The following is a 19,039-nucleotide window of genomic DNA, read 5'->3' on the forward strand; positions in this document are numbered from 1 at the left end:
TTGTACAATATATCTGAGCAGATATACAATATGAATAAGTGCATGGCTTTACCTTGTACATGTTTACCATATTTTCCGTCACAGCAAATATGGGTTGAATATTTTCTTTTTCCAACTGCCTTGCTATTTGTCCAACAGATGGGTAGTCCTTATGGTTAAAATATATACATTAGTCATACATTTATTGGATGATGTTCATCATTCATCCATTTTCAACAAATCTTATTTTGTCAGGGTTGAGAGCAGTGTTGTTAATCTTACTTTAAAAGGAAATTAGTTACAGTTACAAATGACTTCTCTCAAAATGTAATTGAGTTAGTAACTCAGTTTACCTCAATGTAAGAGTAATTAGTTACTTGGCAAAGTAACTGTTGTTACTTTTCATGTTCTACACATTATTACATGACCCATTCGATAACAAATTTCACATCATTCATTCATCAAATATGTTCATGTTAAGTTATTGAATTGAAGAAAAAAAAAAAAAAACCTTTTTACATTTTTTTTTCACCGATATAATTACTGTATGTACAGTAATTGTATACAAACCAGGGCTGTCAAACGATTAAAATTTTTAATCGAGTTAATTACAGCTTAAAAATTAACCGTAATTAATCACAATTAATCGCAATTCAAACCATCTATAAAATATGCCATATTTTTCTGTATATTATATTATATTAGTTATATATATATATATATATATATATATATATATATATATATATATATTCTGTAAAATAAATTGTTGGAATGGAAAGATAAGACACAAGATGGATATATACATTCAACATATGGTACATAAGGACTGTAGCGGGCATTTCACTCTACTGTCATTTAAATCTGTCTATGCTGTCCTCACTCCGAAGCGTCTACTTTTTCCAAAGCTAGACAGCTAGTGAACGACGCCTTAATAATCAGACTTATTCCTTTTTCATCTGATTTATTAATAAAATGGCCTCAAACCACTGTCCTCTTTAGACCGTAGTGAAACTACAAAAAAAAAAGTACACAAGCATTGCATTAGCAACAACGTTAGCTTAGCACGCTATACAGGTTCACTAAACATAAACAAAAAGCGTCTCATACAAAATATATAACATTTCGCTTACTAACATAATATGTACATTCTTTACTACAACCATACTTACGGACAAATCTTGTCCAAGGATCATATAAGCACAACATTACAACGTAGGCGTCAGCCCGAGACGTCCTGCAGCCATATTGAACTGGCAAGAAAGCAATAAACCATGTCGCAAAGCGACCACAAGAGTTCGCTGTGAGACAGCACAAAAAACCTTGCTGTAAAACTTACCAAAAGGCAGAATACTGTCTGAGCGGGACATGTGCGTTAATTGCGTCGAATATTTTAACGTGACTAATTTAAAAAATTAATTACCGCGGGTTAACGCGATAATTTTGACAGCCCTAATACTTTCAAATGCTGTGAGAAAAAAGCATTTTGTTTTTCCTTTTGTTCTGAACCGTGACCACCGTACCAAGGTACGTACTGAACTTTGACTTGTGTGTACCCTCACACCCCTGATATATATAAAGTGGGGCAAATAAATATTTAGTCAACCACCAATTGTGCAAGTTCTCCTACTTGAAAAGATTAGAGACGGCCTGTAATTTTCAACATGGGTAAACCTCAACCATGAGAGAATGAATATGGAAAAAAAAAAACAGAAAATCACATTGTTTGATTTTTAAAGAATTTATTTCCAAATTAGAGTGGAAAATAAGTATTTGGTCACCTACAAAGAAGCAAGATGTCTGGCTGTCAAAGAGGTCGAACTTCTTCTAACGAGGTCTAACGAGGCTCCACTCGTTACCTGTATTAATGGCACCTCTTTTAACTCATTATCGGTATAAAAGACACCTGTCCACAATCTCAGTCAGTCACACTCCAAATTACACTATGGCCAAGACCAAAGAGCTGTCGAAGGACACCAGAGACAAAATTGTAGACCTGCACCAGGCTGAGAAGACTGAATCTGCAATAGGTAAAATGCTTGGTGTAAAGAAATCAACTGTGGGAGCAATTATTAGAAAATGGAAGACATACAAGACCACTGATAATCACCCTCGACCTGGGGCTCCATGCAAGATCTCACCCCGTGGCGTCAAAATGATAACAAGAACGGTGAGCAAAAATCCCAGAACTACACGGGGGACCTAGTGAATGACCTACAGAGAGCTGGGACCACAGTAACAAAGGCTACTATCAGTAACACAATGCGCCGCCAGGGACTCAAATACTGCACTGCCAGACGTGTCCCCCTGCTGAAGCCAGTACACGTCCAGGCCCGTCTGCGGTTCGCTCGAGAGCATTTGGATGATCTGCATGGAGGAATGGGCCAAAATACCAGCAACAGTGTGTGAAAAGCTTGTGAAGAGTTACAGAAAACGTTTGGCCTCCATTATTGCCAACAAAGTGTACATAACAAAGTATTGAGATGAACTTTTGGTATAGACCAAATACTTATTTTCCACTATGATTTGCAAATAAATTCTTTAAAAATCAAACAATGTGATTTTCTGTTTTTTTTCCCCCACATTCTGTCCCTCATGGATGAGGTTTACCCATGTTGACAATTACAGGCCTCCCTAATATTTTCAAGTGGGAGAACTTGCACAATTAGTGGTTGACTAAATACTTATTTGCCCCACTGTACACTCTAGATATATTTTATTTTCAATATGCAGGTGAGGCTCTGAATCTGTTCCCTCTCCTATCTTTGCCCTAGTTGTTTTGATTTTTTTTTTAAATCACACAAGGTTTATGGATACGTCATTCAAGAAAAGTTTAGGGCAAGGGACTATTTTTGGTAATAAAAAACAAAAACAAATTATTATTATATTGTAGCATATACAAGGACATTGCCCACTTGGTGATGTGAATTTTCAATTAATTTGACCCACCTGAATGCCACGAACTATATGTAAAAAAAGTCAGATTTGTTTCTAGTGAGGGTTGGACTCGACAAAGGCTGCTCTTTGTCACTGACTATGTTTAGAACTTTTATGGACAGAATATTTAGGTGCAGTCGAGGCTTTGAAGGTATTTGGTTTGGTGACTTCAGTATTGCATCTCTGCTTTTTGCAGAAAATGTGTTAACCAGGACTGCTCCATAACCTCGAGAGCAGTGGTTGTTAACCTGGGTTCGATCGAACCCTCAGGGTTCGGTGAGTCGGTCTCAGTGGAGCCTCTGGCGCTGAGGTCAAGACACACCGACTCATCATGTCTATACGCAATGGCATGCCCTGTCTGGCTATCACTGGCTGCAGATAATCACGTGACTTTTCATGGGACAACACTGACAAAATGACACTTTGACACAATGAAAAGTAGTCTGTGAGCAGCTTATAGAAAAGACTTAATTTATTTTCCCCCTCAAAATAACTCAAAATATAATCATTCATATCTAAACCCCTGGCAACAAAAGTGAGTACACCCCTTAGAAACTATGCACATCCCTAATTGTCCAAATTGAGTACTGCTTGTCATTTCCTCTCCAAAATGTCATGTGACTTGTTACAGAAGTGCTGTCAGCATTGCTGCAGAGATTGAAGAGGTGGTCTCATCAGACCATAGGACATGGTTCCAGTAATCCATGTGCTTTTTCGACATGTCTTCAGCAAACTGTTTGCAGGCTTTCTTGTGTACCATCTTCAGAAGAGGCTTCCTCCTGGGGTGACAGCCATGCACACCAATTTGATGTAGAGTGTGGCGTATGGTCTGAGCACTAACAGGCTGACCCCCCACCTCTTCAATCTCTGCAGCAATGCTGACAGCACTGCTGTAACAGTCACATGACATTTTGGAGGGGAAGAGACAAGCAGTATTCAATTTGGACATTTAGGGATGGACGTAGTTTCTAAGGTGTGTACTCACTTTTGTTTCCAGGGGTTTAGATATTAATGGCTATATTTTGAGCTGTTTTAAGGGGAAAATAAATTAACTGTATTATATAAGCTGCACACAGACTACTTTTCATTGTGTCAAAGTGTCATTTTGTCAGTGTTGTCCCATGAAAAGATATACTTAGATATCTGCAGAAATGCGAGGGGCTTACTCACTTTTGTGATACACTGTACACACCCCAATTTACACCTCTTCAACCTGTTGCCCTCCAGCAGGCGCTACAGGGCCATACCAGCCAAAACAAACAGACTGAGAGACACTATCGTGTCAAGAGCTGTCACGATACTCAACTCAATTTTGCACTGAAATGTGTAATTGCACTGCTAATGCCACAACATTGTCACATGCATCTCGCAAAGTAACATGTTCTCAGACATCTGTCTCAATCTGGGTGCTGCATTTTTGCATTGTTACATCAATATCTATGCAAAAACTGTCATTTGCACTAAATCAGGTCAGCCATCTACCTCCTTGTCTAAGTACTGTAAATTGTCATATACGCACTGTTGCGCTGTGTTATAGTACCACTAAATCACCACTTGCTGCTAGTCATTTATTCACTTTATTCCCAATCTGTGTACACTGCAACCTCTGTTTTTATTTTAGCCTTATTTTGCTTTTGCTATTATTTAATGTGGTGCAAGTTTTAGCGAAGCTTTAAATCTCGTTGTACTTTGTACAATGACAATAAAAGCTTTCTATTCTATTCTATTCTATTTTATAAAATTACAGTATTCAGACAACATTAACATAACAAGGCGCGATGCCCAATTCGGATTTTTTTGTTCATTTAGATTTTTTTTTGTGTGTGCGTACTAAGCAGGGGTTGCGTTAACCGAATATTTTCCGTCGTTGACCGGTTTTTTAAAACAGTGACGGAAAAAACTGAAGTCCATCTGTCATTTTGACAGGTTGCAATTCACACCCCAGACCACAGGGTGGCGAGTGAGCATATTAATTAGCTATTGTCTCTCTTGATGCATGACGTCATTGGCCTTACTCGGAAAAATGTCAAGGCAACTGAGTGTTTGCCTGGCACCGCCAGACTGTTCTCCCTGTATTTTTCAAACAATGAGAGAAAAGTCAAGAATAGTCTGGGACACAGCCTCTCGAGTAGGTACAAAATCAATCGACAAATCAGATTTGTTTATTTGCGTGACGTGTTCTTCACGAGCAACGTCACTCTTGCGCGCCGAAAGTCGTCTCTACAACAACACGGATGGCGAACGGGAGAGCCGAGAATATGTTCCAATCCGCGGTAAATTCAGTTTTAAATGAGCTAAAACACATCGACACGAGTCATAAACAACAGTCTGTCTCGCGCTAGCCATGTGGAATAAACTCTGTTCTCCTCGTATGTTTACTTCCGCACGCAAGTCCCTCGTCCTGCCCTCGTCGCTTTGCTAACGGCACGTCTGCCCGTCGCTGATTGGTGCACTCCGCTGTCTGTTTGCCTCTTGTTAAGCTTGTTCGGACAGAATATTAAATAAAAATGAATGAAAACTAAATACTATTGAATATGTCATTATTATCATTTTAAAAATGTAAGTGACGGGTAAAAATAGATTATGACCGGATTTTTATGACACTGTCAGTCAAAATGACAGACAACGAAAAAGTCTAGCGCAACCTCTGGTACGAAGTAAATGGAATAATGCCTTCACATATAGCAGGGGTCTCCAAACCGGTCCTCGAGGGCCACTGTGGGTCCTGGTTTTTGTTCATACCGATCAAGCACAGACCTTTTAACCAATGTGGTTCGTACTGCAACAAGCAGCACCTGACTGCAATCAACTGATTTCACTTATAAAACACCAGATTGGTGAAAAGGTGTGGTCTTGTTTTGTTGGAGTGAAATCCTGCACCCACTGCGGCCCTATGTGGAATAGTTTGGAGACCACTGACATATCGTATCAAGAAGAAAGGTATTTTCTGTGCAATATTCCATGATTGCTTGTTTGTTTTTGTTTTGTCGCGCATTGGAGACGTTTTTCACCTGTCAATGATGTACGGGTTAGATGCCTACAATGAGCCCTGGCTGTATTTGACCAAAAAAAAATCGAAATTTGACAACTCACACTGCATGAAAAAAGTCAGATACGTGTCACATATGGGCAAAGAATCAGATTTTACCAGCAGTGTGAAGGTACCCTAGGTGCACTAATGCAAAGTTGTGATAAAAACCTTGTTGTTGAATGCCAATCCATGTGTGCTCTCACATACCATTTCATTGCTCTTGGTATAAATAGATTTGTACATATGACACTGTTCATCATTAGGTTCTAGGATACCAGCCAATTTTCCATCTCCAGCCATATGGAATCCATCATCAGTTGCCAAGACAAGCAGTCGAGTGCTGCTGTTCCTCCAACCAATTTTATCCTATTAAGACAGAGTATAATTTTAAAGCAACTCACAAATTCACATTTGAAAATCACATTCACCTTGCCTTCCTCAAATATAGTATTTCAGCTAAATTTAAATTTAAATTAGAGCATCAGTGGCATGCCAGTTTTGGGAATGCGAGTTTAAATGATTTATCCGATCATATTTGATTAGTTTGTTTGTGTTTTGTATATTTGAACCGGACAGAAACGTGAAATTTTACATTCAAGTCGGAAGTAGACTTGGACCAAGTGTGTTTTGTCCTTGTTTTTGTGTGTGTAGAAGCCTAAATAATGGTTTGGTAGATTATTCACGTTAATTGTGATTTATTCATTTTGGTTTTGTGGAAATAGCTTGTGACGTCACGTTTGATGATATATGTGAGCGGACAGTTGCGCAAAGGCATAAGGCAGAGAGCCACACAGTTTTTTGACCTCTCTTTTGATTTCTTTGTATTTCTCTTTTTGGCGTTCAAAGTGGATTATTTTTTGTTTCCTCCTTCTCTCGGTTTGCTCTTTTGTTTACGTTTTGTTATATTAAAGGAACGAACTCAGAACGAGCAGTTAGAGAATTTTTTTTGCCGCTGTCCAGTGTGTTTGAGGAAGACATGGAAGACATTTGGAACCTAAAGTGTGTGTAACACCTTCCAGCAACTAACTGGAAGGTTTTTCTTAAAAAAAAATTTTTTTTCTACTTTGGGCTGATACTTGAATATCACAAATAGGGTAGTGATGGATGACTGCATTTGAGTATTGTATCTTAGCTGTTGTGGCAAAAACTGAGGATTTTTTTTATTTTAAGATAAAATGCTATCAAGTTGTTTTTAGCAATAGAGTTCATTTTTAGTAGTCGGCTGGGTTTTCAGCATATTTTTAGTCAGTTGCTTGATTTATATTTCCAATTCGTTTTCCAATATCTATTGTTGTTTTTTTAATGTAATGGCCCGAAGGCATATTTTTGCACCCCAGTCCGAGTCACCTGATTTTGAGAATCTGCCGATACCGGAAAAAAGTGTGTGTGGTTTTTTTTGTTTTTTTTTAAACATGTTACCGTCTCACCCCACCGTGTCGCCTTCATAATGTGAATTATTTTTAAACAAGAACAACATAGAACAATGTTTGTCTATATTAAATGCTTCATTGAGTGAGTCCACTCAAATCCAGTTACACAATGAGTTGCCACCGCACACTACCGCGAGTGTGTAACAAGCTAAACGATGATTGACACATTTGCGCCTTTAATCGTAGAGCTACCAAGCTTCTCTGGCAAGATCAAAGCTACAAACCTGTCAATCATTGTTAACTTTAAGTAGCTAACTTCAGGGCACTGCTGACCAAGAAAAGAAGCAGGAGGGATAGCGAGAGCAGAAAAACAGATACATTGTTTTTAATTAAAACTCCATCCTTTTCACCCGATTCCGATCCTCTTTAAAAAATGACGCTATCGGCCCGATTTCCTATCACGTGATCAGATCTCGACATCCGTAGATCATGAGTATGAAATCATCTTCCCTCTGATTACACATTCCCCAGTTTCCCTAAGCGGTGACAGCGATATATTAGAAGAGTCTTTAAGGTCCATAAAATACAGTTATGTGAAAAAATTAGGACACCCTATGGAAGTCTGTGTGTTTTCTAACATATATGGTCATATGGATATTTTATATCAATTTAGACTATCTTAAGAGATTCAAGTAATAGCACTAAACAATTAAAACTGACAAAACATTTAAAAAAAAAAAAAAAACTTTCTGTATAATGTAATTTTAAATAAATGCAATTTCTGTTAGGGAATAAATTGGGACACCCCCACATTCAATCCCACTTAAAATGGCTAAAATCTCACACAGGTGTATCACATCAGGTGCACATGATTAGAACATCATGAAAAAAAACACCATGGTGCGATCAAAGGAGCTTTCTGAGGCCTTCAGAAAGTAGATTGTAGACGCTTATGAGTCTGGTAAGGGATTTAAAAAATCAGCCATTCCACGGTCCGGAAAATAGTCTACAAGTGGAGGATATTCAAAACAACTGCCAACATGCCCAGGTCTGGCCGTCCAAGCAAGTTAGCCCCGAGAGCAGACCGCAAGATGCTAAAAGAAGTCTCTAAAAACCCTAAGAAGTCATAATGGGACTTACAGTAGGCCCTTGCTACTGTTGATGTGAAACTGCATGCTTCTACATCAGAAAGACAAGTTTAACCCTTATAGGAGGTGTACATTGAGGAAACCTTTGCTCTCCAAGAAGAACATCAAGGCCAGACTGAACTTTGCCAGAGTGAATGTAGATAAAGACCAGGATTTCTGGAAGAATGTTTTTTTGACAGATGAATCTAAAATTGAATTATTTGGACACCAGAACAGAGGACATGTTTGGCGTAAATCCAATACAGCATTCCAGGAAAAGAACCTCATTTCAGCTGTGAAGCATTGAGGTGGAAGTGCTATGGTTTGGGGATGCTTTGCCACAGCAGGACCTGGCCAGCTCACCATCATAGAATCCACCATGAATTGTATCGTGTATCAGAGGGTGCTTGAGGAACATGTGAGATCATCTGTGAAAAATTAAAGCTGAAGCAAAACTGGACCCAGCAACATGACAATGACCCAAAACATACCAGTAAATCCAACAAGGACTGGCTGAAAAGGAACAAATGGAGAGTCCTGGAATGGACGAGTCAAAGCCCAGATCTTAATCTCATTGGGATGCGGTGGGGTGATTTGAAACAGGTTGTACATGCAAGAAACCCCTCAAACATCTCACATCTGAAAATATTCTGCGTTGAGCAGTGGGGCAAACTTTCATCAGACCGATGTCAAAGACTGCTAGATGCCTACAAAAAGCATCTCACTGAAGTTATTTCAGCCAAAGGGGATAACACTAGCTATTAGGTGGTAGGGTGTCGTAACTTTTTCCTCAGTTAGAATATGCATTTTGTTGATATACAGTGGTACCTCGACATACGATCGCTTCGACACACGATCTTTTCGACATCCGACGTAAAATTTGACTCGCCATTTGTTTCTACATCCGACGACATGCTCGAAATACGACGACATGACAGCACTGCAAACGAACGCACGGTGGATTTTCTTGTGTGAGAAATCAACACAGTTTTCAAAAAAAGTTCATACAGTTGGAGAAACAAGGAAAAAAGTGATGCTTACCTTTGAAATGAAGACGCAAGTTATAGAAAAATATGAGCTTGGGGTGCGCGTCCCTGAACTGGCTCAACAATACAGCTCCATGGTCCTCTTCCGACCACCGTTCGCCACTATTTATAAGTTAAGGTGACAATTATTATTGTGGTAACATTGCCAAGGAAATCGCCAGCTTCCTCACGTTTTTATCATTTATTTAAGAACTTATCCAACACAAAACGCCCATTGTCTTAAGCAGTTGACTGCTCTCAAGAAAACGAAAGTATTATCTCTACCGCACCGACCTATCTCAATGAGACGTCAGCTTCGCGGTGCGTTCAGGGACAGTAAAATGTGTCCGCCATATTAGAATCCGATTCGTTACATTATTTACAGGAATAATTATTAATTATTCTTATTATTATTATATTATTCTGAATTATTTATTTATAACTTATTTGTTTTTCTATGTTTAATTGCCATTTGTAACAGTGCCAGCAGTATTTATTAAGAATTTAGTGTATGTTTTTAGGCTTTGGAACGAATTAATGGAATTATAATGTATTCCTATGGGAAAATCCTGCTCGACATACGACCATTTCGACTTACAAACAAGGTCCTGGAACGAATTAAATTCGTATGTAGAGGTACCACTGTATTTGGTTTAATAAGTAAAACAATTTAATTTTTATTTACTTGCAATTAAATCACTTTCTTTTCAAGATCAAACATTGATATGTAAACGTTTCTTAATAAAGAACTGAATATTTCATGGGGTGTCTTAATTTTTTCACATGACTGTATTTCCATTCTTTGCAATGTTTCTGATGCGTAGAGAATTGTTCAAGCGCCAACTTGGGGGAGGCATCTGATGTAACTCAATTTTATGGACTATAGAAATTAGTGCATGATACCTAAAGATTATCGGATAATTTTCTGGTGTAATATTGTTGGCAGACAAATTATTTGTTAGAAAGAAGTCAATTTTAGAACAAATCATGGACTAGAAAGTAAAAAGCATCTTGTCTTTTTGTTGGATTTTTTTGTTCTCCAAGCATCATTTAAATCAACAGCTGGTGAAGCTTGTGATTGTTCGTTGATTTTTGAATTGGAAGTGTCTACTACTGGAACAAGCGTTGTAGCCTGTATAATTATGTATCTGCTTTCTTCGTCTGTTATTGTGTTGACTAGGGTAAACAAAATTCTTTTATGAATTAATACTGATACTCCTCTTTGTCTTATCTTAGCTCAGTACATTAAATTAAAAATTGGACACGTATTTTTAGTATGTATTCAGTGCTTCTCCACTGATGACATGTCGGATACTGACTTCCCCTCAACATCGTAGCATGATAAGCCAGAAAGAATAGAATAAGTTAATATTTTGTTTGAACCCTTACCCCACAAACAGCAGCCTGCATCATGGCATCAAGACTCCCTTCTGGAGAATCCAAGTTCCCAGAAATTAACTGCCCTGTTACTTTGTCTTTGAACTCATCAATCCTTGGCGTCAAACTCAGCACATGACGGTAGCCAAAGGGGGATTGACACTGCACATTGCCTTCGCATGGCTTCAGCAGTTTCTTCTTGTTGGTGTTGGTATATGGAAGAACTGTCTTATCAACAAAGGCACCAAACCCTAAAGTTACAGAAATATGTTGAATAAATCTCTTGTTTCTTTTTGCAAGACAAAGGTAAAAGATTAGTCAAGATATAATATTATAACATTACCAATCTGAGCATGTTCTGTAAACTTTTCCAGAGATTTAAAGAGATCTTCCCCCAGGCCTTTCACATTCTGTAAGTCATCTCTCATGGAGAAAGACAAGTCCATCAGGTAATAGAGATCAACTGGATAGCCTTGAATTCTTTTGAATGAAACACTAAAAGTAGTTGAAAGCCCTGGGAACACAGAAACAAAGAGAAAACAAAACAAATTTTGGAATAATAGGTGGAATTTTAGCTACCGTAGGTTCATGAATACATCGGCTCAGTGGCGGAACAAATGTGAACAGGGCCCAAGTGCAATGAGTATAAACGGGCCCCCCAAGCTAAACGTCTGGCGCGTGAGGGTCCTAGTGGTTAATTTTTCGCGAGCCCCTCCACACTTTCGCAGGCCCTTCAAAACAATTGTCCAATGTGCGGGGCGGGGGCGGTGTTAGCCGAAAATTTTCTCCAGGCTCCTCCAGACAACCAGACGTGCAGGGAGGGTGGTTCAAAGAACTCCATCTTACCTTTCTGTTTGACCCTGTCCACAGCGTCTCTTAAAGGGGCTGCACATAGTTACGGACATTACATCAATGTCAATCAATCAATATTTAGTCATGCGTTGGAATGTTTAGTAGTTGTACTGCTACTTCGGGAGAATGTTACTGCTTAACAAAAACTAATAAGAATCAAAATAAACGCACACAAAAAATATATATTTGACAGTCACCTGGACGAAGTAAAACTGAGTGCGTGTAGTAGAAAGTGAATAAGCTCCAAGAAAACTAGGCTCTCTTGTTTGAGTATGGGCACACAGATACACAACAGTGTAGTTTTACAGCAGGCTATAAGCATAATTTATTTGCTAAATGCCAAACATAAAATTAGCTGTGTAGTGTGTGTCCTGTTGTAATATCACCAAGCAGGCTAATTCATAACGAAAATTAAAGTATTTTGTTGACCCTTGCTAGGTTGGAATATGTTGCTATTTATTGAAATATACAAATAATAATTACGTAATACATCTGCAATGGTTTTTCTTTTTTTTTTAATTTTATAATTTCACATTGTTCTAACGAGGCAGCTGGGCTGGCAGTTACATACGCTGCAAAAGGTGCCCTTTTTCTCCCACTCTGAGCACCTGCCCCCCCCCCCCCCCCCCCAAAATTGTCTGTGCAAGCTACTGCTCGGCGGCAAAGAAAGCTGCGTCAGTTGCCCATTTTGCCAGCACCAGCCACAGATGACCAGCTTTGCTTGACGTCCCAGACGCCCTCCTGAACGGTGTCGTTGGCCTCAGCCCGCCTGACGCCCAGTAAACAGGCCCTAATGCGTTTATTTGATACTTTGTTTTTAGTTTGCACCTTCTATGTTTTGAATTACTTTTTTTTCATTTTTTTTTTTAATTTCTTGATCATAAAACAGTTTGACTTCCAAAACCCTCCATGCACTTGAGTCCTCGTTCCTCATCTGCTCGTCACCTCCCCCACATGACAAACATATGGCAGAAAACATTGACAAGACTGAAAAAGCAGAAAAAGAAACTGCTGTATTTTAAGCCAAAACAATTGTTGTGTTTGATAGAACAATATGTCTATATGCTGCCATAGCAGATTCATGGCGATTTTAGCTTAGAATCATTAATTGATGTCTAATATTTCATTAAAACGATACTTTAAAAAATTATTCACTCGCATATTTTAAACTTTTAAACAAATTACGTCACAACGGAAAAAAGGTGTCTGTAAAAAAGTCACGGATATCCTCATAACTATTGCTTAATTGTATTTTTTTTTTTTTTTGTTACTGTTGCATTTTCTCCGATATGTTAGATGATAAATAATTGATCCAAACAAAGAAAAATTGTAAAAAAAAAAAAAAATTTAAGTTTAAAAGAGTAAATACTAGGGGTGTAACGATACACAAAAATCTCGGTTCGGTACGTACCTCGGTTTTGAGGTCACGGTTCGGTTCATTTTCGGAACAGTAAGAAAACAAAATGCCAAATATAAATGTGCTAGTTGTTTATTACACACCTTTGTGCTTTCAACAATAGGAACATTAGCCTATGCAAAGCTAGAATTCTGCTCAAAAAGTAGCGGGTATTCAAAGATAATCCAACAACAGTTTGCCTGTCAGACCCCGCGTAATGGTCAGCTTTCTTTCTGAAAGAAAGAAGAAAAAAGTCCTGTGCTAAAGATAAAAACAATCCCAATGACAAAGATTTTAACATGTATTTTACAAATGAAATGCCTCAGTGAATCATTTTTTTTTTTCTTATGAACGGTTTTCAAAAGCTTTATTGGTGGATTTTCTCAAGTTAAAGCGCCACACCGAAATTCATAAATTTAATTGTATAAGCAGGATCTGGGTATTATTCTTATTATTTCATTACAGGTGATTAAGCTCATTTCATTTAATTTAAATTGACTATCATTTATTTTATTATGTGTTTATATTTTACAAATGTGATGTAGTATTCATTAATATCGTATATTTTATGTTGTATAACTTTAGTTCCTATGTGAATATTAGTTCCTACTTGTTTTGTTGTGGTAGGAGGGTTTTGTATTGAACACGGGGCCGTGTTGGTTATTATTATAGCAGAGAAGACAGCAGTAAATCAACAAAGACAAGTCAACTGTGCCCGGATCTACCAATCAAGAGATCTGATGGACTCAAAAAGTGGGTTACAATTGCATATTAGTTTGAAAATCGACCGGATCCACCATATTTTTACACGAGTGACTTCCGGTCTGGACGAGCCTAGCTACCGGTAGTAGTATTGATGCAGGAGGGTCGCGTCTCGCGTCAAATAATAAACTCTGCCGTTCTTTTCACGTGCGTCGTGTTGAGCCACTTCTGGGACGCGTCTAACACGCGGCCGCACTGCGACTGGTGTGCATTGGCTGATTGACTTTAAGCCTGCGTTTCACTGCGTTCTCGCGGCGGTCATGTTGTCGCACCGTTGACGTTTCTGGGTTATACTGTCCTACCGTGTTGGTCCTCATTATAGTAGAGAAGACGGAGTAAATATAATCTACACAATGAAACTGTAATCCGATCGACTCACAGCCTCGAAAAGTAAGGCTTACATTACGTCAGAAACTCGTTCGATACGCCTCCGTTCCGAACAGAGCACCACGTACCGAAACGGTTCAATACAAATACATGTACCGTTACACCCTTAGTAAATACTAGTATATGAAAAAGGAAATCTCGACCACTCCTTGATGTCTGCGATTTCTGCATCGCGACCCTTGTTATATTACCATGCTTCACCCATAAAATCCCCCAAAAATCTAGCTGTGGCCATTCACAGCTGTGTGTGACACTCATTGATACATGCTACATGGAGTTTTGGGATCGAAACAAGGCAAGTACGTGATGATATCTCGTTAAAGTCATGGCGTCTTTAATTCTGCTCTTTCATGGTCTTGCCTCCAGGTAGGGTTTCGCTGTTTAAAAATTCTTTTTTTTTTTTTTTTTAAATGCCCTCCTGTTCAAAATTTTTCTTCCCACAGAAAATTGAGATTTTAAGCTTTCCAATGATGTATCACAAATGCATATCGGACAATTCTGAAAGTTGGCCTAATTGGGGGTCTCAGAGTGGAACTTCAAGTCACCTGAGTGTTTTCCGCCATATATTTAACATTTTGGATTCAAGATTGAATCAGAAACCAAACTCACCAGGTCGCAATCTTAGACTTATCTTCTGTGGGCTAAGTTGAACGGGCTCTTCCATATTGAATGATGTAGACAAAGGTTCATTCTTGTCTACTTGTTGACTGCTCAGTGGGTTGATAATTTCTTCTTTCTTGCAGCCTCTTCCCATCAAATTAGCTTGAGTGTCGCAGCGTGCCGACTCCTGCTCACCTGCTTTGGTGAAATTCTTTACAGATGCCATGCAAAATGATAGAAAATTAGAACTAAACTTATATTTGGTGAAAAACAGGACAACACACCTGCATCTAGTAGATCACCCCCAAAAAGCAGCAAACCGTAATTAATTGGGCTCAGGACAAATCTCTTTTGATAACTAATGAATCGACAGCCTACTCTGCAACTATGTAATCGCTAATCCTGGTACCAACAATTTTATGACCTAAACGTTTCTGGTTGTAACTAGTCCTGTGGGTACCCACTCTTGCATGTTAGTCATATGTCTATTTTCAGAAAGATATCTGAATTTAATCTGCATATGTTACAAATGATCTTAGGTTACATTTCTGGAGAAAAAAGTGTTGTCTCAGAATTTGATTAATCTCACTGCATGAAAAGAAATCACATATGTGTCACATCAGTTGGAATTGACCTACAGTGTTAAATTAGTCAGTGGGATTCTTATAGCAAATGTTCACTTGACTGCTGCACCTATTGACAAGGAGTAAAGCTGATGGTAAATTGTGTATACTTTCAGCGATCCTCAAGTGGTGCCTCGTTTAGGATTTATTGCAGGACTTCTCAAATGTTTTCTGTTACACAACCACCTCCCAGGAAGACGTAAACGTTTTGTGCCCCCCCAACTCTCTGCCTCCACTGTAAATAGTATCATTTGTGTCTATAAAATTATTAGTATTATAACTACACCCCTGCATAACATTGTGTCCTTTTAAATATTAACAGAAAATAAATTAATATAGATCAACTTACCAAAAAAGTATAACTTTATTAACATTGTTTTGTTTGTAACAGAAAAGACTTACAGCGCATCACTTTGCCTGAATAAAAAAAAAAAAGCCACATTCAAACTGTAAAAATACACTGAAGGTACATCCGTCCATCATCTACCACTTAGTCTAGGATCAGGTCACGGGGGCAGCAGGTTTAGCAGGGAAGCCCAGAATTCCCCTCACCTCAACCAGTTCCTCTGGCGGAATCCCAAGGCATTCCCAGGCCAGCTGAGAGACATAGTCTCTCCAGCGTGTCCTGGATTGTTCCCGGGGCCTCCCGCCGGTGGGACATGCCCGGAACACCTCTCCAGGAAACGTCCAGGAGGCATACAAACCAGATGCCCGAGCCACCTCAACTGGCTCCTCTCAACACGGAGGAGTAGCAGCTCGACACCAAGTCTCTCCCGGATGACCGAGCTTCACACCCTATCTCTAAGGGAGAGCCCGGCCACCCTGCAGAGGAAACTCATTTCGCCCGCTTGTATCCAGGATCTTGTTCTTTTGGTCACAACCCACAGCTCGTGACCATAGGTAGGAACGTAGGAACGTAGATCGACTGGTTGATCGAGAGCTTGGCCTTTCGGCTCAGCTCCTTCTTCACCAGTACGGACACGTGCAGAGTGCCCATCACTGCAGACGCTGCACCGATCCGCTTGCGAATCTCCCACTCCCCCGACCCGGAGAGGGCACGCCCTTTTCCGACTGAGGACCAGCGACTCGGATTTCGAGGTGCTGATCTTCATCCCGACTGCTTCACACTCGGCTGCGAACCGCTCGAGTGAGAGTTGGAGGTCACGGCTTGATGAAGCCAACAACAACACATCATCTGCAAAAAGCAGAGATGCAATGTTGAGGCCAACAAAACCAGACCCCCTCAACGCTTCGGCTGCGCCTACAAATTCTGTCCATAAAAATTATTGATAAGATGATTATTAAATGGTTATTAAGTATTTGCTTTTACCAATGAAGGCTCACAATAAAGTATTGATTTCTACAATAGTATGCTCCATGATTGATTGCAGTAAAGAGACATTTTAGTGTTTGACAACTATAAACATGTTTAGTTCTTGATAAAACTGCCTTGTCATTCTGACTGGTTTAAACCGGCCCAGGTTCCACAAGTCAACTTCAAGGACAAGCCACAGACATTGAGATCCAAACTGTCTGGGACATTTAAGAAATCAAATTGTTGCAATTTATTACTTGTCAAATGCTATTGCTTCATGAAATGTATTTGATGTGATAGATATTGAGATGTTTATTATATAATTGCTCTAATCAATAGCTGCTCGCAATGAAGAAATGCTTTTGCTGCTCGCAATGAAGAACTGCTTTTTCTCTTGCCTTCCCAAGGGCAAAAGGCAACAACAGAGACAGTTTTGCTTTGCTGGAATGTATTAATCCCACCTACAAGCATACACATAGCCAACCAAATTAATAGAGGTGTCGCCCGCTTTGCTCCCCATCCTTTTAAGGTTGGCACCTCTCTTAGTGCTAGGGCTATCCCAAATTAAAAGAGAGGTGAAGGAGTTTTTTTTTTTTTTGCCCGAAGCTGTATTTTGTAGTCCATTGTATAGCTTCCCTCCTTCTCCTTGCAAGCTTTTCAACTGAATCGATTGCCTTCTCTCCTTATTTTTGGTAATGTTTATAAATGTCCTCCTAAGGATTGTTATTTGAACTTGACAATTATGAACAGAATCGGTGACAAAGTGCAGCCTTGGCGGAGTCCAACCCTCACTGGGAACGAATTTGACTTACTGCCGGCAATGTCAAACTCTGACACTGGCCGTACAGGGACCACACAGCCCTTAACAAGGGGCTCGGTACTCCAAACTCCCGGAGCACCCCCCACAGGACACCCTGAGGCACACGGTTGAAAGCCTTCTCCAAATCCACAAAACAGATGTAGACTGGTTGCGTGAACTCCCATGCACCCTCGAGGACCCTGCCAAGAATGTAGAGCTGGTCCACTGTTCCACAGCCGGGACGAAAACCACACTGCTCCTCCTAAATCCAAGATTAGACTTCCCTACGGACCCTCCTCTCCAGCACCCCTGAATAAACTTTTTTGACCATTTAATAATGAAACATTAAATTTGTTAAAATCAATAAATAATAATCAATTCAAATTGATTAGCAGCATTAACTCATGAGGAGAATATGCCAAACAATTTGAAGGAAAAAACAAAGATTAACAGAACAAAAATGACAGTGTCATTGGACAGATGGACATTTTTTATTTTTGCTGCAGGTAGGGTGTTATTTTACACTGAGCAAATTGGTATGCCACCTTGTCTGATGCTAACAGTGCTCGCTGGTTTACTAATGCAACACTGACAAAGCGGGACGATTGATGGCAATATTCGGCACGTTTTCACTCGAAAAAAAAATCTATGTCAATGTGATTGGGGTCTAATGTCTTTAAGTGACGTCTTAATTGATTTGGTTTCCTGCTGTCCACTGCAAACATTTTTAAACACAGTAAACAGACTGGTCTTTCCTCGTCTCCCACTGTACTAAACGTCAAAGCCAAAAGCTACATACGCTTTGTCATATTTCCCCGTCTTAGTTCTTAATATCTCCAGTGCTCTTTGCTGTATGCTCTTGTTTGGTTCAGAAATACTCCGCGCACACTGAAAATGAGCGACACTGCCACGCACTGAGTGGATGTGCAATTACACTTTATTCTAGTACGGAAAAAAGTATGCTCCCCGAAGTCACATGTGCCACCCCTGGTCTCGCTCTATTATTTGAGAAGTACTGATTTATTTAGAAGAATGTATACCCAATATTCAATTCCGCAAACAAAACCAAATTATCAAATAGAAAAATCACATATTGGTTTAAGACATACCAGTTGTTGACACCAAGCGCAGTATGGCCCTGATGTGATACAGTCATTGCAAGAGTTTACTTTGGACTTGGAGCAAACATCTTCTTGGCACCATGCTACAAATAAAAAGACGGACAAAAACACACTTAGGCATTAAAAATAGGTTTGTGACTGATCAAAATACCGTATCTGGGAGTAAGTAGGGAGAAAGTAATGAAGTAAAAGTACTTTGTTACTGTGCAACTATTCCGTAATTGAGCACTAGAGACCTCAACACGAGTAGAAGCAAGATTAGGCAGGTGAACAAGATGTTGACCAATAAAAAAACAACAGTGAGAGGAGCGTGCCATCAGACAGGTGCTGCACACTCT

General features: G+C 39.4%; 1 protein-coding gene across 2 annotated transcripts in view; it reads right to left on the reverse strand.

Annotated features, from left to right (window-relative positions):
- Positions 1 to 19,039, reverse strand: part of itgb2 (integrin, beta 2) — a 46,497-nt gene that overhangs the window by 19,326 nt on the left and 8,132 nt on the right. For both annotated transcript variants that reach the window (XM_057852372.1, XM_057852371.1), the window contains 6 exons: positions 18,690 to 18,784; positions 14,853 to 15,054; positions 11,190 to 11,360; positions 10,859 to 11,097; positions 6,155 to 6,313; positions 53 to 148 (listed from right to left, as the gene is read on the reverse strand). In XM_057852372.1, coding sequence (XP_057708355.1) covers positions 53 to 148; positions 6,155 to 6,313; positions 10,859 to 11,097; positions 11,190 to 11,360; positions 14,853 to 15,054; positions 18,690 to 18,784 — 962 coding nt within the window. The remainder of the gene's footprint in view (positions 1 to 52; positions 149 to 6,154; positions 6,314 to 10,858; positions 11,098 to 11,189; positions 11,361 to 14,852; positions 15,055 to 18,689; positions 18,785 to 19,039) is intronic.

This window comes from Corythoichthys intestinalis, chromosome 12 (genome assembly GCF_030265065.1).
Source record: "Corythoichthys intestinalis isolate RoL2023-P3 chromosome 12, ASM3026506v1, whole genome shotgun sequence".
NCBI lineage: Eukaryota > Metazoa > Chordata > Actinopteri > Syngnathiformes > Syngnathidae > Corythoichthys > Corythoichthys intestinalis.